The sequence below is a fragment of the Bos javanicus genome, chromosome 10 (assembly GCF_032452875.1).
Source record: "Bos javanicus breed banteng chromosome 10, ARS-OSU_banteng_1.0, whole genome shotgun sequence".
In the NCBI taxonomy this organism is placed as follows: Eukaryota; Metazoa; Chordata; class Mammalia; order Artiodactyla; family Bovidae; genus Bos; species Bos javanicus.
The window spans coordinates 55,256,221-55,273,626 of NC_083877.1; the positions used below are offsets into that span (position 1 = coordinate 55,256,221).

General features: G+C 36.0%; 1 protein-coding gene across 1 annotated transcript in view; it reads right to left on the bottom strand.

Annotated features, from left to right (window-relative positions):
• UNC13C (unc-13 homolog C) overlaps positions 1 to 17,406 on the bottom strand; it is a 657,134-nt gene that overhangs the window by 92,432 nt on the left and 547,296 nt on the right. The window contains exons 23-24 of the mRNA XM_061431239.1: positions 16,097 to 16,174; positions 1,382 to 1,470 (exon numbers count right to left, since the gene is read on the bottom strand). Of these exons, the coding sequence (XP_061287223.1) occupies positions 1,382 to 1,470; positions 16,097 to 16,174 (167 nt within the window). The remainder of the gene's footprint in view (positions 1 to 1,381; positions 1,471 to 16,096; positions 16,175 to 17,406) is intronic.

Sequence of the window (17,406 nt, forward strand, 5' to 3'; positions counted from 1 at the left end):
TGGAATAGGACAGAAAGCCCAGTGATAAACTCATGCACTTATGGTCAATTAATCTCTGACAAATGAGGCAAGAATATACAATTGAAAAAAGATAGTCTCTTCAATAGATCATGCTGGGAAAACTGGACAGCTACATGCAAAAGAATGAAATTAGAACATTCTCTAACACCATATACAAAAATAAACTCAAAATGGATTAAAGACCCCAAAACAGGGTACTATACATAAATCTCCTAGAAGAAAGGAAGGGAAGAACACTATCACAGTGGTAGTTTTTGGATCTGTCTCCTGAAGTAAAGGAAATAAAAGCAAAAATAAACAAATGAGACCTAATTAAACTTAAAAGCTTCTGCCCAGCAAAAGAAACCATGAACAAAATGAAAACACAACTTACTGATTTGAAGAAAATATTGCAAATGATATTATTGGTAAGTGATTAATTTCCTATTTTAACATTTGCTGATGAGATGATGGCTTTTTCCTATAAGACCAAAATGAAGTTTATCTAGAATGAACTTCTCATTCTTTAGAACCACACTATTAATAAGCAAAGTTAATTAATGGGAAGAAAAAGACATAACATAGATGTGTTAGTAGTTTCCCATGAGCTAATTGCATTAACATTTCTAAAGCCTAAAACATAGCAGGCTGTCTTAATTCAGTTATGGGGTTAATAGTTCAGTTCTTTGGAACCACACTGATATGTATGGCATGAATACAACTCATCCCTGTCATGCATGTAAAGATTTTCTCCCTGCCTTTCTTCCTTCCTCTATTCCTTCAACAGCCAATTGCTAAGGTCTACAAACCAGAATTTCAAAGAGGAATGAAATGTCATTTCTGCCCTTAAGAAACATACAGTAATGAGAGGAAAACAGGCAAGTGAACCAGAATTTAGAGTGTAGTGTTGTCAGTGCTCCTCAACTGCAGGATACTCAGAGTTCTGGGGAGCAAACAGCAAGACATCACTATAAAATTGCAGGGTCATGGAAGATTTTCCAGAGGTTCGGTTCAGTTCAGTTCAGTCGCTCAGTCGTTTCCGACTCTTTGTGACCCCATGAATTGCAGGGGTGCCAGGGGTGCCAGGCCTCCCTGTCCATCACCAAGTCCTGGAGTTCACTCAAACTCATGTGCATCGAGTTGGTGATGCCATCCAGGCATCTCATCCTCTGTTGTCCCTTTCTCCTCCTGCCCCCAATCCCTCCCAGCATCATAATCTTTTCCAATGAGTCAACTCTTTGCATGAGGAGGCCAAAGTACCAGAGGTGGTGATGCTTAAATTGAGTCTTCAAGTTAAATAGATTTAGACAGTCAGAGGAGAGAGACAGCACTAAAGACATGATTATAATACATTTGCATAGTAATTACTTAGTCCACTTACCTTTCACCATAAGTGACACTGAGCTCATCCAGAACCCCACTGAGTTTAACCTGCAGTTCTTTTAGAACAGTACTAGCTTCAGGGTCTAACTGCAAAGAGATCATAAACAATATTACTTTGGAGTTCTGAGAAAGCATAGCTTTTATTTCTTAGAAGCATGAAGCATTTTGCTTATTATAAGGTAAATTTCAAACAAACATGGCATACATATCCTTTTTTCTTTCTTTAATCTTTGAAATAAAATGCAAAATTTAGAAAATTCTAATAAAATTAAAAGTTTTTACTATGAAAAAAATTGATTAAAATGCATAGCATGCATACAAAAAAGAGCTATAGAGCAAAGCCTTTGTTGGTTATAGCAGTGGGATGCAAGGCATGACAAAATATATTACAGAACATGGTAATTTTTATGACTTAGAAAATTGGTCATATGTTAGTTGAACATGTGTGTTGCTTGAAAACATTTTCATCTGTAATATCCCTGTAAATAAATAGAACCATTGAAAATTTTTTAAATTGCTAAAAATTAATTTTTGCACATTATGTTGTACCTTAGTGAAGGAGTTTTCATATTTTTTCAAGTATAGAATTAAAAGTAATAGATGAACAATTATCCTCTTGCTCCAGTGTGTTTCTCTATAGGTGATAGGCCTAACTTTTCTTCCTAGATGCCAATTTTTAACTCAGAGTTCAAGATTTAAGTTTCTCATTTTATTTTATATATATATTTTAAGTTTTTATTTTGTGTGGGGGGAGGGTAAAATTATTAAATCAAGATGACATATTATGTTTATTCTTACAATGTAAAAGCCAAATTCTTTTTATCTGATTTCAGTTCTAAAATAATATTAATCAATATTAGAAAATAACTTACACTATAAGTAAACACAAACAAATAAAACACCAAACTGTTAATGTGGCAGACTTTTTTATAATTACAGTGATGGATGAACACAAACTTTACCAGGATTTTAGAAAATTTTATCCTTTGTTAATTATATTTTTGCAAGCTAGTTGTCAAAATAGGATGACATATATCAGATGTATTATATCTAGCAGATAGAAATTCATATAAAGGGAAACCTAGAATATTCTCTGAAATTTAAACCAATCTTCATTTGAGTCTTCAGAAATTCAGTTTCCTATCATTAGTACCTATAGTTCTTGCTCAAGTTGGTCTATTATTGAAGAGAGGGGCTTAGGATAAAGACAACCTTGGGGAGTAGAGCAAATGAAACAAAGAAGGACTTACTACAAATAAGAGAACCTAAGAACACCAAATACATGTATGACACAAATCAATTTAAACTCCTGGAAGCTAACCCAGCATCAAAAATTGTCCCTAATAGAATACACGATCATAAATCCTACAATCCTCCAAGAAACTTTTCTAAAACTAAGAAACTATTAGGAAAAGTATTATCTATACACCTCACCAGCTGCATTGCTCTATGATATACTGACATGACTAAAAACAGAACAGAAACCAAAAATCCCATTTAACATCTGACACTTTACTGGTTATATCAAACCAATTCTTAATGTCAATTTTCACTCAAATCTAGGTGATTTTAGCATTAGTTAGTTTCTGCCCCTTTATCAGAGTCAGTGCTGTTCTTCTGGTCTATATCATTTTCTGCTGCTGTCATTAGAGATTATCTGCACGTGCATGAGCAAGCTTAACACATACAGATTTCTCTAGAAGTTGGAAACTTACAATAACCCTAAGCCTCATACTTTGAGAGTTACATTGAGCTATAACCAGTAGCAAGGCAGTAATTCATAAAAAAATAGATATTGCCTATTTTTATCTCTGATATTGATATGCATTTAAACACAATTAGTGTAATAAACTGTATCTCCCAACCCTTAACCAAGAAAACATATGTGGATTGTTCACCTCAATCCTAGGAACCAGGAAAGCTGATTATTTTTTTGAATCACATGTTTTTGCTATTATCCTAATATCAGTTTTAACCCAACTTCACTTGGATAAAAATGTTCACGAACAGAAAATGAGAGAAGACCTCCCAAAGAATTTTCTCCAGGTCCCCCACTCCTTGGTAAATCTTGCTGAGGGGATAGGTGGTTGTTCTGCCCTTCCCCACAAAACTGCCACCTCCAACAGCATGGTTTTCTTCAGGAAATTGGGCTGCTGCTTATTTAAAGTGTATATTTTGTTCCCATATTAGTTTGATATACACATTGAGTTACCTTATTCACCTGTTAATATAATGACTTTAAAGTCATACAAAAATGGTTAAATAGCTCCGTTGGGTGAAATTATCCTATTTTCCTATGAATCATTTTAGTCTATTTTAGGTATTTTGGGAATGGAAATTTCCTATCAAATAATTGGTTATTACTTGAAAATCTGAAACTGTCAAACTATAGCAATTTAAACACTGGCTGACAGTTTTCATTTCCTGAGAGAAGCATGAGTTTTTAAGTGGGTGAAGTCAGAATGCCTCTGTCATATAAACAGGAAAAAAAAGAAAAGGTTTGGTTTTAGTTAAGTATTTTGATGTTTATTTAAAGCACACCAATAAACCTCTAACTACAAACAGTAATTATGAGGCCAATATGTAAATTGAAGATCTCTTGTAATAATAGTGGGCATAAATATCATACTCATCCTAATTATAAAACAATCTTTTTGGCCAGCAAATTTACCGGTTCTTGAGTTTTTCTGCATTTGTTTGAGTCCAAATTGAGAAAATTTTCCTTACTCCTACAAACTCTCTAAATTTTATAAGAAATAATTTCTTATATTTATTAATTGATTATATATTGATTATTTATTGCCTAAATTCCCAATAGCACATTTTACAAATTACTGGCCACTTTGGAAAGATAAAAAGCAATCTAATTTTTTTTTTAATAAATGTTTAAAACTTAACCTAGTTCCTTAAGGAATGTGAAATCAAAAATAATTTGCACATTCCTATATTGTCATTTATAATTATTAAAATAAAAAAGAGAAACAAAAAATTTCAAGCATTCAAAAGCCACAATTAAAAAATTTTTAAATAAGAAACTGTATTAGCAGGTGTACATGAACACCTTGGCTGGCAACAAAATAAAGTAAAATATTAAGTGACTCCATGTAAAGAGGAACATACTCCATGAAAATTTAAGAATACTGGGTCAAAATCTGAATTTATAGTACAGCTTTCACAACAGATTTTATCCACACTTTGAAAAGCTGGGGAATTCAAAAATTTAGGCCGGATAAAGGGTGGTTTTAAAGGTCTGATTATAAAATATTAAAAAAAAAATAAAGGTCTGATTGAACCATGGCATGCTTATATTGTATTTGAGTTTTCATACCACTGAAATAATTTATAGCATTGAGCTGTGGTGATATTAATGAATTCTCTGGAAGAGATAGCTAGTAGGCAAGGTATCTTTGAAGTTCTTTGTCCTCAAGGCTCACTTCCACTTTTCTTTAAAAGACAATTTACTTATCACCTTCTTTTGCAAATCTGACCCCATGTGTCACTAACACCGGGCAGTTAGTGACTTTCATTTGTGCACTAATTGTGTTCTGCATTATCACTGTCTACAGGACAGTCTCCTTAACTGTTCTATAAATCTCTCTCTTCCACTAAACTCTACCTGACTTAACTTTCTCTCCTGGGTATCTGTCCCTGGAAGCCTAAGAATACACTGGCCTTTATTTTTACAGTATCAAAGAGTCTGGTCATTAGTCTTGTGGGTGTCACATCCTCTTCAAGATTTTTTTTGCAGAAAAATCCTTCAGTAAATGCAAACTTCACTACTACTTGGGCAGCAAGTAGCATGAAAAAATGCTTTCAAAGGTAATTGTGATATGCAGAGTGCTCCTTCTTCTTACATTGATGCTTTGCACTGACTTATTAACAGAATAGTTTTGCATTTGAAATCTTTCATTCCTTAGCAACCACATGTTCTAGAGCTACCAAGTTAGTCCTAAATTTAAGTGTTTGAGTCATTGCCAGACCATGCCAGATTATATCCTGATATTTTCTTGGTTCCAAAAATATGATTACCATATCCCCACTAGAGTTTCTTTCCCCAGCATAAATTCTTTCCCTAAGGGACCTAACAGTATGTTAGGTATGTTATTTCAGCCTCTTGTAACAGTGATTGCTAAACCAACCATTAACTTCTTACTAATATCAATAACCTCAGAGATTCAGATGACACCACCCTTATGGCAGAAAGTGAAGAGGAACTAAAAGGCCTGTTGATGAAAGTGAAAGTGGAGAGTGAAAAAGTTGGCTTAAAACTCAACATTCAGAAAACTAAAATCATGGTATCTGGTCCCATTACTTCATGGGAAATAGATGGGGAAACAGTAGAAACAGTGTCAGACTTTATTTTTTTGGGCCCCAAAATCACTGAAGATGGTGATTGCAGCCATGAAATTAAAAGATGCTTACTCCTTGGAAGGAAAGTTATGACCAACCTAGATAGCAGATTCAAAAGCAGAGACATTACTTTGCCAACAAAGGTCTGTCTAGTCAAGGCTATGGTTTTTCCTGTGGTCATGTATGGATGTGAGAGTTGGACTGTGAAGAAGGCTGAGTGCCGAAGAATTGATGCTTTTGAAGTGTGGTGTTGGAGAAGACTCTCGAGAGTCCCTTGGACTGCAAGGAGATCCAACCAGTCCATTCTAAAGGAGATCAGTCCTGGGTGTTCATTGGAAGGACTGATGCTAAAGCTGAAACTCCAATACTTTGGCCACCTCATGCGAAGAGTTGACTCATTGGAAAAGACTCTGATGCTGGGAGGGATTGGGGGCAGGAGGAGAAAGGGACGACAGAGGACGAGATGGCTGGATGGCATCACCAACTCGATGGACATGAGTCTGAGTGAACTCTGGGAGTTGGTGATGGACAGGGAGGCCTGGCATGCTGTGATTCATGGGGTCAAAAAGAGTCAGACATGACTGAGCGACTGAACTAATACTGAAAGATACAACTAGTGTGTTGGAAAGGGTCTTTAGTGGAAATTTTATTCCTTTCCCACAGTGTTTATTACTATGTCATTTCCTTTCTCTTTTCTATAGCTGCTAAACTGCCCTTTCTCATGTTCAGCTCGTCAGCATTAGGGTTCTATTATTTGCTCATTGAAAGAAATGTAGATTAGGAAGGTCCCCTGGCCCTTATCTTTACAGTGTTCAAAATCTGGTCATTAGTCTTGTGGGTGTCACACCCTTGTCAATATTTTTTTGCAGAAAATCCTTCAGTAAATGCGAACTTCACCACTATTTCTATAAAAAAAGGAAATGTAGAATGTTATTCAACTTGAGTTTCTTTTTTTTTTTTTTTTTTGCATTTTGTTTCCATCAAATATCCTGGTCTATCTTCAGTTCTTCCATTATTATTTTGATTACTCCAATGTATAAATCATACTTAAATAACATTTATATTAACATAAAATGTAAACAAATTATAGAAGAAAAGCCCAACTTATTTATAAGTACTTTTTCATTGACATCTAGCTAGTATCTTTTTCTTTTCTTGATCTTCAAACTGCACAACATAAGTGTAAAATTAATTCTCTTTTTATCTCTTAAATATTTATTAATCCTTTATAGTGTGGTTTTGGCTCTGGATACTCCACTGAAATATTCACAAATCACCAATGATCTCTTAATTGCTAAGACCAGTGACTTTATTTATCCTACTCAGACTACATTCACACTGCTGTTTACTCTCTCTTTCAACCTCTTTATTCCCTTGCTTCTCCAGAGACTACCTTCTAGATTTCCTATTTTTCTGTCTATTTGTCTATCTCTTTGGTTGACTTCTCTTCTTCTATATATTCATTATATATTAATGTCTTCAATTTTTCCTTCCTAGTCCTCTTTTTTCCACTCTATAGTCCCTTCTTGAGCCATCACATTTATGCCTATGGTTTCAACTCCCATCTCTATGCTAATGATCTCCAAACCATCACCAACATCTGTAACAGGATGCCTGAGCATATTCTCTCCTATTAACCTTTTCCACTTTGATGACTTCAAGCTCAACCTATCAAAAAGAGAACTTGTTACCTGCCCAACCTTAGTTTCTCTCTCTTCTTATTGCCTCTGATTTGATTGATAGCATGCAATCGTTTAAGGCAGAATTTTGAGAGCCATCTTTGACTCTTCTCTCCTTTTTTCCTTCCATATTTACTTGAATATCAAATATGACTGATAACATTTATGAAATGTTTTCTCCACCTGTCCTATTCTCTTCATTTTCTGATGCAGAATTTTTCTCATCTGAGCTATGTTGCAATCATCTCCAGGTTGTGTTTGCTGTTTTCTCACTTCTATTCGATCCTCCTAACTATTCCTAGAGTTGTTTTAATAAAGCCAAAATCTGATCATGGCACCTGCTGACCCCTCTACTGACCTTCAACCAGGCAAGTGCTTCAAGGATTTCTTATAGCCTTATCTGCACTTACTATTTCTTTTATTTTGAAAATATCACTTTTCTCCAGTCCTTCTACTTGACCAGAATTTATCCATTCTAAAGTACCTAAGTCAACTGAAAATAGCTGGTTGAGAAAGCAGTGAAAATTCCCTAGTGAATTCGGCAGGAAATTACTCTCCTTGAAATGCTCTAAATCACTTTCTAGACCTATAGCATTCGGCATGGATACTATGGCATGTTGTAAGAAATAAGGAACACATGGTTCTCTCCATTACAAAAAAAAATGCCCTAGATCTACCAATGCAACTCTGTGTTTACTTTCTTTTTTTATTCCTCATATGAGAGAACCTCCCCAAGAACTTATAAGATTGTTTTCAGAAATAGACTATGACATTTTTGTGCCATTCAGATGTGAATGAAGTGTTATGCTAGAGGTACCAATTATATAAATTCATGCTCCTAACCTCTTGCTTTCAAAAAGTGGCAGAACATCAGTAGCTGTCTCACATCCTAATTAAGGAGAATATGCAGTAAAACCAACTGTCATTTTGTTTTAAACCAACTAAATATCTTTGAGATATGTTAAGTTAGGTTCTTCAGACTAGACAACTGAAGGGAAAAAATGCCTCATCTTGTATAGTTCATTCAATATAGTTTTGAGTTAGTGAATGTATGGCAAATTGTTATTTTTTTCTATTTCTATTTCTCTGAACTTTTAAAAATACCTTCAAGCCTTATATGAGAGACATGACATTCTTTTCTTTAAAACTTTTTTTTTCCCTTTTCACCTACGATACATACATTAACCTTATACTCTATGGATTGCTAACAAGGTTCTTTTCCTTATAATTACAGATTGTTAGACTAGAATGAACCTCAGAAATCCTATAGTCCAGTTATTTCCTTCTTATGGATGGGAATAATCAAGGTCTAGATAATGTGTCATTCACTTGACACATTTGGAGGCCACAGGAGGATGAAAAAGCGATCTAAGAAACTATATTCTTTTAAGAAATTCTCTGACTGTGGTCATTAAAAAGACAAAGAAGCACAATAACTTGACTGGGAAGGAATATGGGGCTTATTAGCTCTACCTATTGGCTGACTATGAATTAGGACAGAGTAGGGATGTCAGGAATAGAAGAAATGAGACACAAACTTTATGTTCAGATTTTTTTTCTGTAAAAATTGTTTGCCCTGTCTCACTCCGTCTTTGCCTTTCAGTTGTTCACATTATTGAATCTCGCCACGGTTCAGCAGTGTGAATAGAGTCTGTTCAATCAACTGAACTGACGACCTGTCAGAGTCAGCAGAATGCCTTCAGTGAGCCATCTGCATGAGGTGCCTGACGGCCACTCTGCCAAGTAGAAGAGGGACAATTGGCTGGATTAGAGAAGTAAAGTTTTACTAAGTTTCTGCATTGATTTATGGCTCGTTAATGCAGTCGTAAGCAATTGCAAGGGACCCACAATAAGACAATACAATAGGTCTATTATAGAAAATGGCAGTTAAAGTAAAACTCGGTTTCTCTCCCTTCTGGCTATGGCTTGCATTCTCTCCCCTGAAGTTTTCTTAAAGTGCAGAGGAAGTTTAGTTAAGATGCTCAGTAGCATGGGGGTGACTCCGTGCTGTCTGGAGAATGAGCTGGGAAATGAGGTCAACAAGAAGAAACTGCTTGGGTCTGAATTTTATTTTGACCTGGATCTGCCACCCAGAAGCCTCTCAGCCTCCAAGAGAGCACCTTTCCTTAATATTGCCAGCTTAGCAGTTAGCTGAACTTTATGTAGTAGGAGTGCTAGAATCAATCATATTTATTAAATCGCCTCGATGTGATTTGCCCTTTTGGCCCTCATTATTCTCTTAGTTTTCTATTAATTCCAATTTATTAACTCTAATTGCAGAGTGGTTAGGAGGAGAAAGAAACCAGGTAGTATCTTCAGGCTGCCAAAATAAAGGGCCAGCGCTTAAAATTCAAGTTTTCCATTCTTGAAGCTAGAAATACCTGCTTACTTTTACGGAATTCAGCCAAATACATCTCACCTTTGAGTTTTATTTACACAATAATAAGCCACTTTGAGTTGATTCTTTGAATTATTGTGGGATAAGATGTAACAATTACAACTCTCCTTTGAAACACGTATTTGCAAGTTTAGAAATGGGGGTTCCCCTAATAAACCTTATTTTTTTAATTGTGCTGACTTCCCTAATAAATTCAAAGTTTTCTGAGGGTGGGGGTCTACATTTTATTAATTATTGTACCTCTGTAGTCTAGTAAAAATATACAGCTCATAATAGGTGTTCAGCAAATCAATAATTTGATGAATGAATTAATGAAGGAGTACATTCTTCTTCATGTTTAGCACGCTCTTATCTCTCTTTTTCTTGAGGCAGTCAGCCCAAGGGTAAGAGGTACTTAAAGTGGTTCAGGCAGAAGAGGAGGCATTTGTCTTCTAAGAATCCCTTTGCCTGAGCCCAACAGGGAGCTCTGCTCTGACTGTTGTTTTACAAGGACTCACTCCTCCTTAAGATCCTTGACAGCAAGAGCAGTTATTTAAATATCTTTATTTCCTCTCTCAACTCTTGTCATCCTACAGAAAATAGACACCAGTAGACACTTCAATTACATGGGAAGAACTTGGCAAATTTGCTTTAGGAAATAGTTTGGAACTAACAGGAAGACATAATATGACCAGTTAAAATTGACTACTTTATTATCTAATGACATCTAGTACCTACTTTGATAATTTTATTTTCTAATTTATTTTGTACTTCTGGAAAAGAGAAATCATGGATGGCTTCTCATTTAACATATTAACTAGAGAGTTATATCTGTTTACATTGAGAAAAGGTGAGACAAGATCAGAAACCTGAACATAAAGTTTTTAGGCTTTTTACAACTATAACACCTCCTTTAATAAAATTATATATAAAATGTAAGCATAGAAGTCCAGAGTTTTAAAAATGCTGGATATTTGTATAAGACTGCAAGTTAGTCACCTGTATTTTGAGATTATTATATTATTTAATCCAAATACTTCCCTGTCTATTGCATGCTGTCTCAAGATCTGTTCAAATACACCGAGTCCAGTGTGTTCTCAAAATTCAAAATATTTTAAGTAGGTGGGTTAGGAGACAGGCACAGATAAGGCATAAGGGTATTCTGAGCCATTACCTAAGTATCTGGTAGCTATCCTAAAAGCAAACAGTATTAATTCTTACAATGTGGTCTCCTAACCAGTACCATCAGCATCACATGGGAATCTGTTAGAAATACAAGTCATGTGGCCCAACTCCAGATCTACTGAGTTGAATAGTCTAGGATGGAATTCAGCAATGTGTGTTATAATTAGCTCTCTGGGCATTTCTCATACCTGTTAGTTCAAAGACTACTGGCACGAAGTATTATTTCCCTTAAAGAAGTGGTCTTCAATCCCTGTAGCCCAGAAAGTATGAAATAACTTTGCTAATTGAAATAGAACAGAAGTCAGTTTCTATCCTCTCTGATCAGAGGTTGCTTAGCTGAAGGCTGCCTCTGTATGGCTAGTAAGTTTTACAATGAATTTCAATCAGCTACATGTGTTCACTTTTAGACAGATTCAGTTTCTAATTGACACATCAAATTCATCATTAAAAAATGAAGAGAAGTATAGTTTGCATCTCTGCCACAAAAGATAATTAAGTTGCTCATTATAATATGTACATTTTTAGGATAGGTGGATTATGTCTCTGATTCCCAGCCCTGTTCAGGAAAGTTTAAACAAGGTAAGATGAGTCAAGAGATTTAATCCTTCTGAGACATATCAATAACAATAATGTTGCTGTAACACCTACTTGGTCTGCTCTGTGGTCAGCAGAATGAGAGAATTTAGCTAAGTAAATATCTGCCCTCCATTTCTCCTAAATGTATTAATAATTGGCTAACTTCTAGAATTTGAAGTATGGTTAATAGGATAGCAGGCCTATGAATAATTATAGATTCTACTATTCAAGATTATTTTATCATCACAATATTGTGAAGGAGTAATGAACCCTCTGCTTACACAGCATGGTCATAATTCTTCTAAACCAATTACCAAAATGCAAGTTAATAACCAATATCTCATAACTTTCTGGAAGGAAATTAAATTTGGGATTATCTGATTTTCTTTTTCATGTACTTGTGCAAATTAGATTGCAGATCAAGCAACTACAACTAAGTCCCTTCTGTAGACTGTAGCAATATGTTTTTATGAAAAATTGAATATAGGACTAAGTATTTATTTGCAGTTGATATATACTCATGACAAAATTAAGCTATTAAAATGAATATACAAAAATATATCTCTTTTATTTTTGAGCTATTTGAACTATTATAGAAAGAAAGCCCCAGAAAGATAAAACCACTGTTAATGACTACATGAAAATTATTACCTGGCATTCTGATGATTGTTTTGCTGTTAGTGTTACACAGGGACAAGTAATACCATACGGGAATTGTGGTGTAAATGATTTAACTTCTAGCTCAAATCAGTCCCTACCACAGTTTGGTTATTTATCTGTTTTACTATAGTGATTCATAAAAGTGTATAAACTTAAGTGTATGCACTTAAAAAAAAAGACTCTGGGCCTCATTCCTAAAGGATATGTTTGCTTCATAGTTTATGTGAATTTTAAAATTCCTGTTTTCTAGAGTAATCAGAGAGTCATCAAGCCAAAACACGCTCTCTTAATTTGTAAGCAGACTATAAGAGAAGAAATTTAGTATTTGTTCTTCTCTTTTGATTCTTTTTTCTAAATAGGGCATTGAAAAAGAATGTGCCTACAGGACCCACAGGCTACTGTAGGACTGCTCAAGTGGCTGTATTTGGAGTTAGTGTCAACAGCATGACCCCCAAGCCTGTCACAGCATTAGGCAATGTTTCCATCTTGGATTCCACACATAGAGTGAATTAAAAAAAAAAAAAAGTTTTAAACACTCTTTCTTTTTCCAGGGGGAAAAGAGATTGACCCTGCAAAGAAAGAGCAACTGCCCCAACAGTGGTTGGGTCAAAGCAACGGAGAGCTACAGCATCATGCAACCAGGCCTGCTAGTGGCTGGCACTTTACAGACGGTCCGAGAGGCCAGCCACGCTATTGTCAGAAGCCAACTAATGGACACAGGACATCAAAAACTATTTTGAGCAAAATGCACAAGCGATCATTTGCTAATTAGTTTTCTGTAGCAAGAAGTGCACATCCTAGTACAGATGGTGGGGCACAGAGTAAGAAGAAACTCTTAGAAGAAGGATAAAATCTAGTTTAGAAAGTTTTCCTTAGCAAATAGTCGAGGTTTTATAACCAGTCCCCTGTGAGGAAACAACTGGGGATTGGCAATAGTACAAACACACTGTCTTATCATTAAAGGCCACAAAACATGCCTATATTAAGTGCTGTATATACTTTGCGTATCAAAAGGCAAATTTGTTTTTCTCAATAAAATCCTTTTTCATCTTTATGAAAGACTCAAGTTAAGGAACCATTTAAATATTGCCATATAGATAACTAGAATGAAAAGATTCTATTATATTGAGGTTCTGGAGGCTCACTGTAGCAATCAGCAACTCTAACATCATTCTGTATTAAGATAGATACTTTCTGGGAGGCTGCCTGTTACACTCAGACCTGGGTTCAAGTCAAGCTTCTTCCTCACATTTCCTCAACCCCTACACAAAACTAACATGGCCTGCCTTCTTGGTAGCACAAGATGAAAATAGAAAAGAAAAACAGAAAAGGACTTCATAGAAAGGGAGACAGAAGAAACACAGAAAGAGGGTAAAGAGAGGGAGGGAAGGGAGAAAAAATATTTAAATTAGGAAAAGAAAGGAGCTAGGGTCAATGCTGTCCCTCTAACAGATTCCATTTTTAGGAGCTAGACATTCATTTAATTTGTTTAATTGATTTTCACTTGAAATTTTGCATGAGGAGTTTAACATTTGGCATTGCAAGAGTTATAAAGGGAGAAGGCACCCAGCTCAGCTCATCTTCCATCATTTTATCCAATACAGTTCTGTGATATAGTCACAGATCTGCAACTCAATTTATCACACGAAAACCTGTACCTTTCAAATGGGCAATTTTATCTGAAACAAGCAGTCAATTTTGGTTGGTGAACAAACCACCCCGCAGCTTTTTGGTTAGCAGGTGGCTTGGCCCACACAGCTTCCTTTAAATACAGGCATAATTTGTCTGGTTAACATTCAGCTCAGCAGTATCTCTCTCACAGAGTTCAACCACAAAATAGTAATGACATAGTAGCAGCATTAGGAGAAATTTCTGGAAATGTGGCATTTCAAATATAACTCTATCCTCAAATGATTTGTGGTCTTTAAAATTCACTAAAGCGAGAGAGAATTTCCCACAAAAAAATTAGTATTTTCTTCACTACTTTTCAAAACAGTAAGTGGACTTAAAGTCTGAATACAAAACATCACTAAATTAAAAAGGGAATCTCCAGCTATGAGCCCCAAGTGCTCACCTGATTCAGCAAAAGAATTTTAAAAATGAGATTGATGCCCTCAAACCAGGCAAAAACCATTACCACACTTTGGGGAATGAAGCCTTATTTTATATAAACTAGACTGAGAAGGCAATGGCACCCCACTCCAGTACTCTTGCCCGGAAAATCCCATGGATGGAGGAGCCTGGTAGGCTGCAGTCTATGGGGTCGCTAAAAGTCGGACACGACTGAGCGACTTCCCTTTCACTTTTCACTTGCCTGCATTGGAGAAGGCAATGGCAACCCGCTCCAGTGTTCTTGCCTAGAGTATCCCAGGGACAGGGGAGCCTGGTGGGCTGCCGTCTATGGGGTCGCACAGAGTCGGACACGACTGAAGTGACTTAGCTTAGCTTAGCTTAGACTGAGAGAGCAGTGGCAGCATAGCTCAGAAAAGTTCATTTTTGAAGTTTTGTACCTTCATCCATGTATCCTGGTGCTTCTTATTTGTAGAATGCTAAATAATAGTTCATTTCTCTAAAGACTGAGCCTCGGGAATAATGAAAAAGACTTTGGGGGTGAAAATGTATACATGTCTTTATGGGATTAAAACAAACATCATGTGTGAAGTCGGGGCAGTTGGATAAATTGGGAGATTGGGATGGACATATACACACTATTGATATTCTGTATAAAATAGATAACTAATGAGAGCCTACAATATAAAACAGAGAACTTCAGTCAGTGCTCTGTGGTGACCTAAATGGGAAGGAATTCCAAAAACGATGGTGTATATGTATAGGTGTAGCTGATCACTTTGCTGTATAGCACAAGCTAACACAACATCATAAAGCAACTCTACTCCAATTAAAAAAAAAAAAAGGCATCTTCAGCCTTATCAATTTAGAAATGAATGAGACCTTGGCTTTGAAATCAAACCTAGCTTTCCATACATCTCACGCACTTACCACAATAATTAGGAACTGTGTAAATAAAACTGTAAACAAAAATATCCCCTCATCCTAGCCACCCTCGGGATTGATTTTCAGAGTAGGTGGTGGGAGAGTGACAGCTGCACGGCCTTCCCTTGCGGCACCGTCTCCAGTTCTCAAGCCCCCAGATGTTCATGTTGGTTTGTGAAATACAAGACTGTGGCAGCTCAAGGAGGCAGGTGCCCAGCTAATATTTCACAGTCTGCCTGATCCAAACAAGCAAGTGAGAACAAGTAGGAAGTGCAATGGTCTTTGGGTTTGGAGGGGACACAGCCAGCTAAAGGGTAAGATGCTTACTATCACAAACCTCATAAAAGAATCTTTCTCCTTCCTTCTTCTGCTCATGGAATTGCAAGTCAGAGATGTTAGACAAAGACACAACACATTACAGACACAGTACACAGCACAGTTTTGGCAGAGATTTTTGAGATGCAAAAAATAAACCAGCGGTACATCAAAAACCACTAGTGCCACAAAGCACACCGCAGAAGAAAATCATATCAAGTTGACACTGCACAGAACAGTAAAAGGCATCTGCGATGGTGGGGCTTCACAGATCATTAGCATATACATAAATATATTTAATTGTGCATATATGACTAAGTATATACATACACACACACTACAAAAAGTTATTGACCCACCTTCCTTCTACTCACACTTCCGATGTATTTACTGAATTATTGTATTGTGGATAATGATCACTTTAGCTGTTAATAGCCTTTTAGATTGTTAGCATGTCCTGTTCTGTAGTGAACCCATGTAAAAACTTGATTCTGTCACTTTTCGTAGCAAAGAAATATATGCTGCCAATGGTCTCTAAGGAGATATTTAGCAACTGTAGGCATTCAAAGGTACTCACCTCTTTTCCTCCCATGGATTCAAACACTTTTTCCAGCTGAACCCGCAATTGTTGAATGTTATTCATCAATATACAGGGCTTTAAATAAAACAAACAAAACAAGAAATTCATTAAATTACTGAATGGGTTGGCTTTCAATCTAATAATATACAGCTATCACCAAAATCCTATTCTATTTGGCAAATAGAACAATTATGCCACTTTAAGATTACACTTTTTAAACAGTTAATCATAGAAGAGGGAATATATAGCCACTTTGGGCAATGGAATTTAATACTGTACTTAGTAAACCATTGGAGACTTACTACTAGAATTGATTTACTCTTAGCAATGTGGCATTTTATACTTCAAAATTAACCAAATTCCAATTTTTTTTTTTAAGATTTACCTTAAGAAAAACAAATTAGTTTAAACTATCCTGTTGTTTCATTGTTTCAAAAGCTAAAACATCTTCTAAGTTTCAAAAATGAAAAAAAAAAAAACCCTTTCAAAAACCTTGAATAAATTCTTACTATCGGCAAAGCCCACACTCTGGTATTGAAGGCCCTTAGTTATACAGCTCCAAATCATGTTTTTCTTCTCATCTCCCCCTACTATGTTATGATTAACTCTCAGCTCCAAGAGGCTTATTCCCCACCAAACGCCTGTGCTTTCCGGGCTTGGTGGCTTGGCTTAGCTTGTGGGCCTGTCACTTGAACGTCTTCTCCTATTTGAGTCACTTCCATCATTCAGATTAGGGCCTTCATTTTCCCAGATTGTATCCTTTTGTCACTTGACATTTGTTTTATTTAACTTCACAACTGAGTTGCTTTTGACTGTCTTGCCAGCTGACCTTAAAGGCACTGTATGCACTGCTGTGTCTTTTTCTGCTTTCTCTTCCAGAGTACTGCATAGGGCCTCACACTTAATATGTGCTTTAAAAATGTTCCTTGACTTCTTTTCAAGGAGGCAGAGATATAACAATAACATAAAGATGTAAAGCTTTGTGAAAGGGCTAGATGTGTCCTCAGAATAGTTGAAATTAGTTTATAACAGAATTCAGCATAGTTATGGAATAACTTAACATTTGCTACATGCTGATTCCGAAGAACCAGCATATCAGGGGAAGAAACGAGTCAAAGAAAGGAAAATGGATATGCCTTCCAAGGTGCTGGGAAATGAGCCAATAATGAATCAGAGAGAAACCTGCAAAGGACTTCCAGGACATCAGAGAGGTATTAGTGCTCATCAGTGGAAAGATTTTATCATTCTTTTAACCACATTACACACCTTTGAAGAACTTTCTACTTGACTCTTAAAGTGACCACATC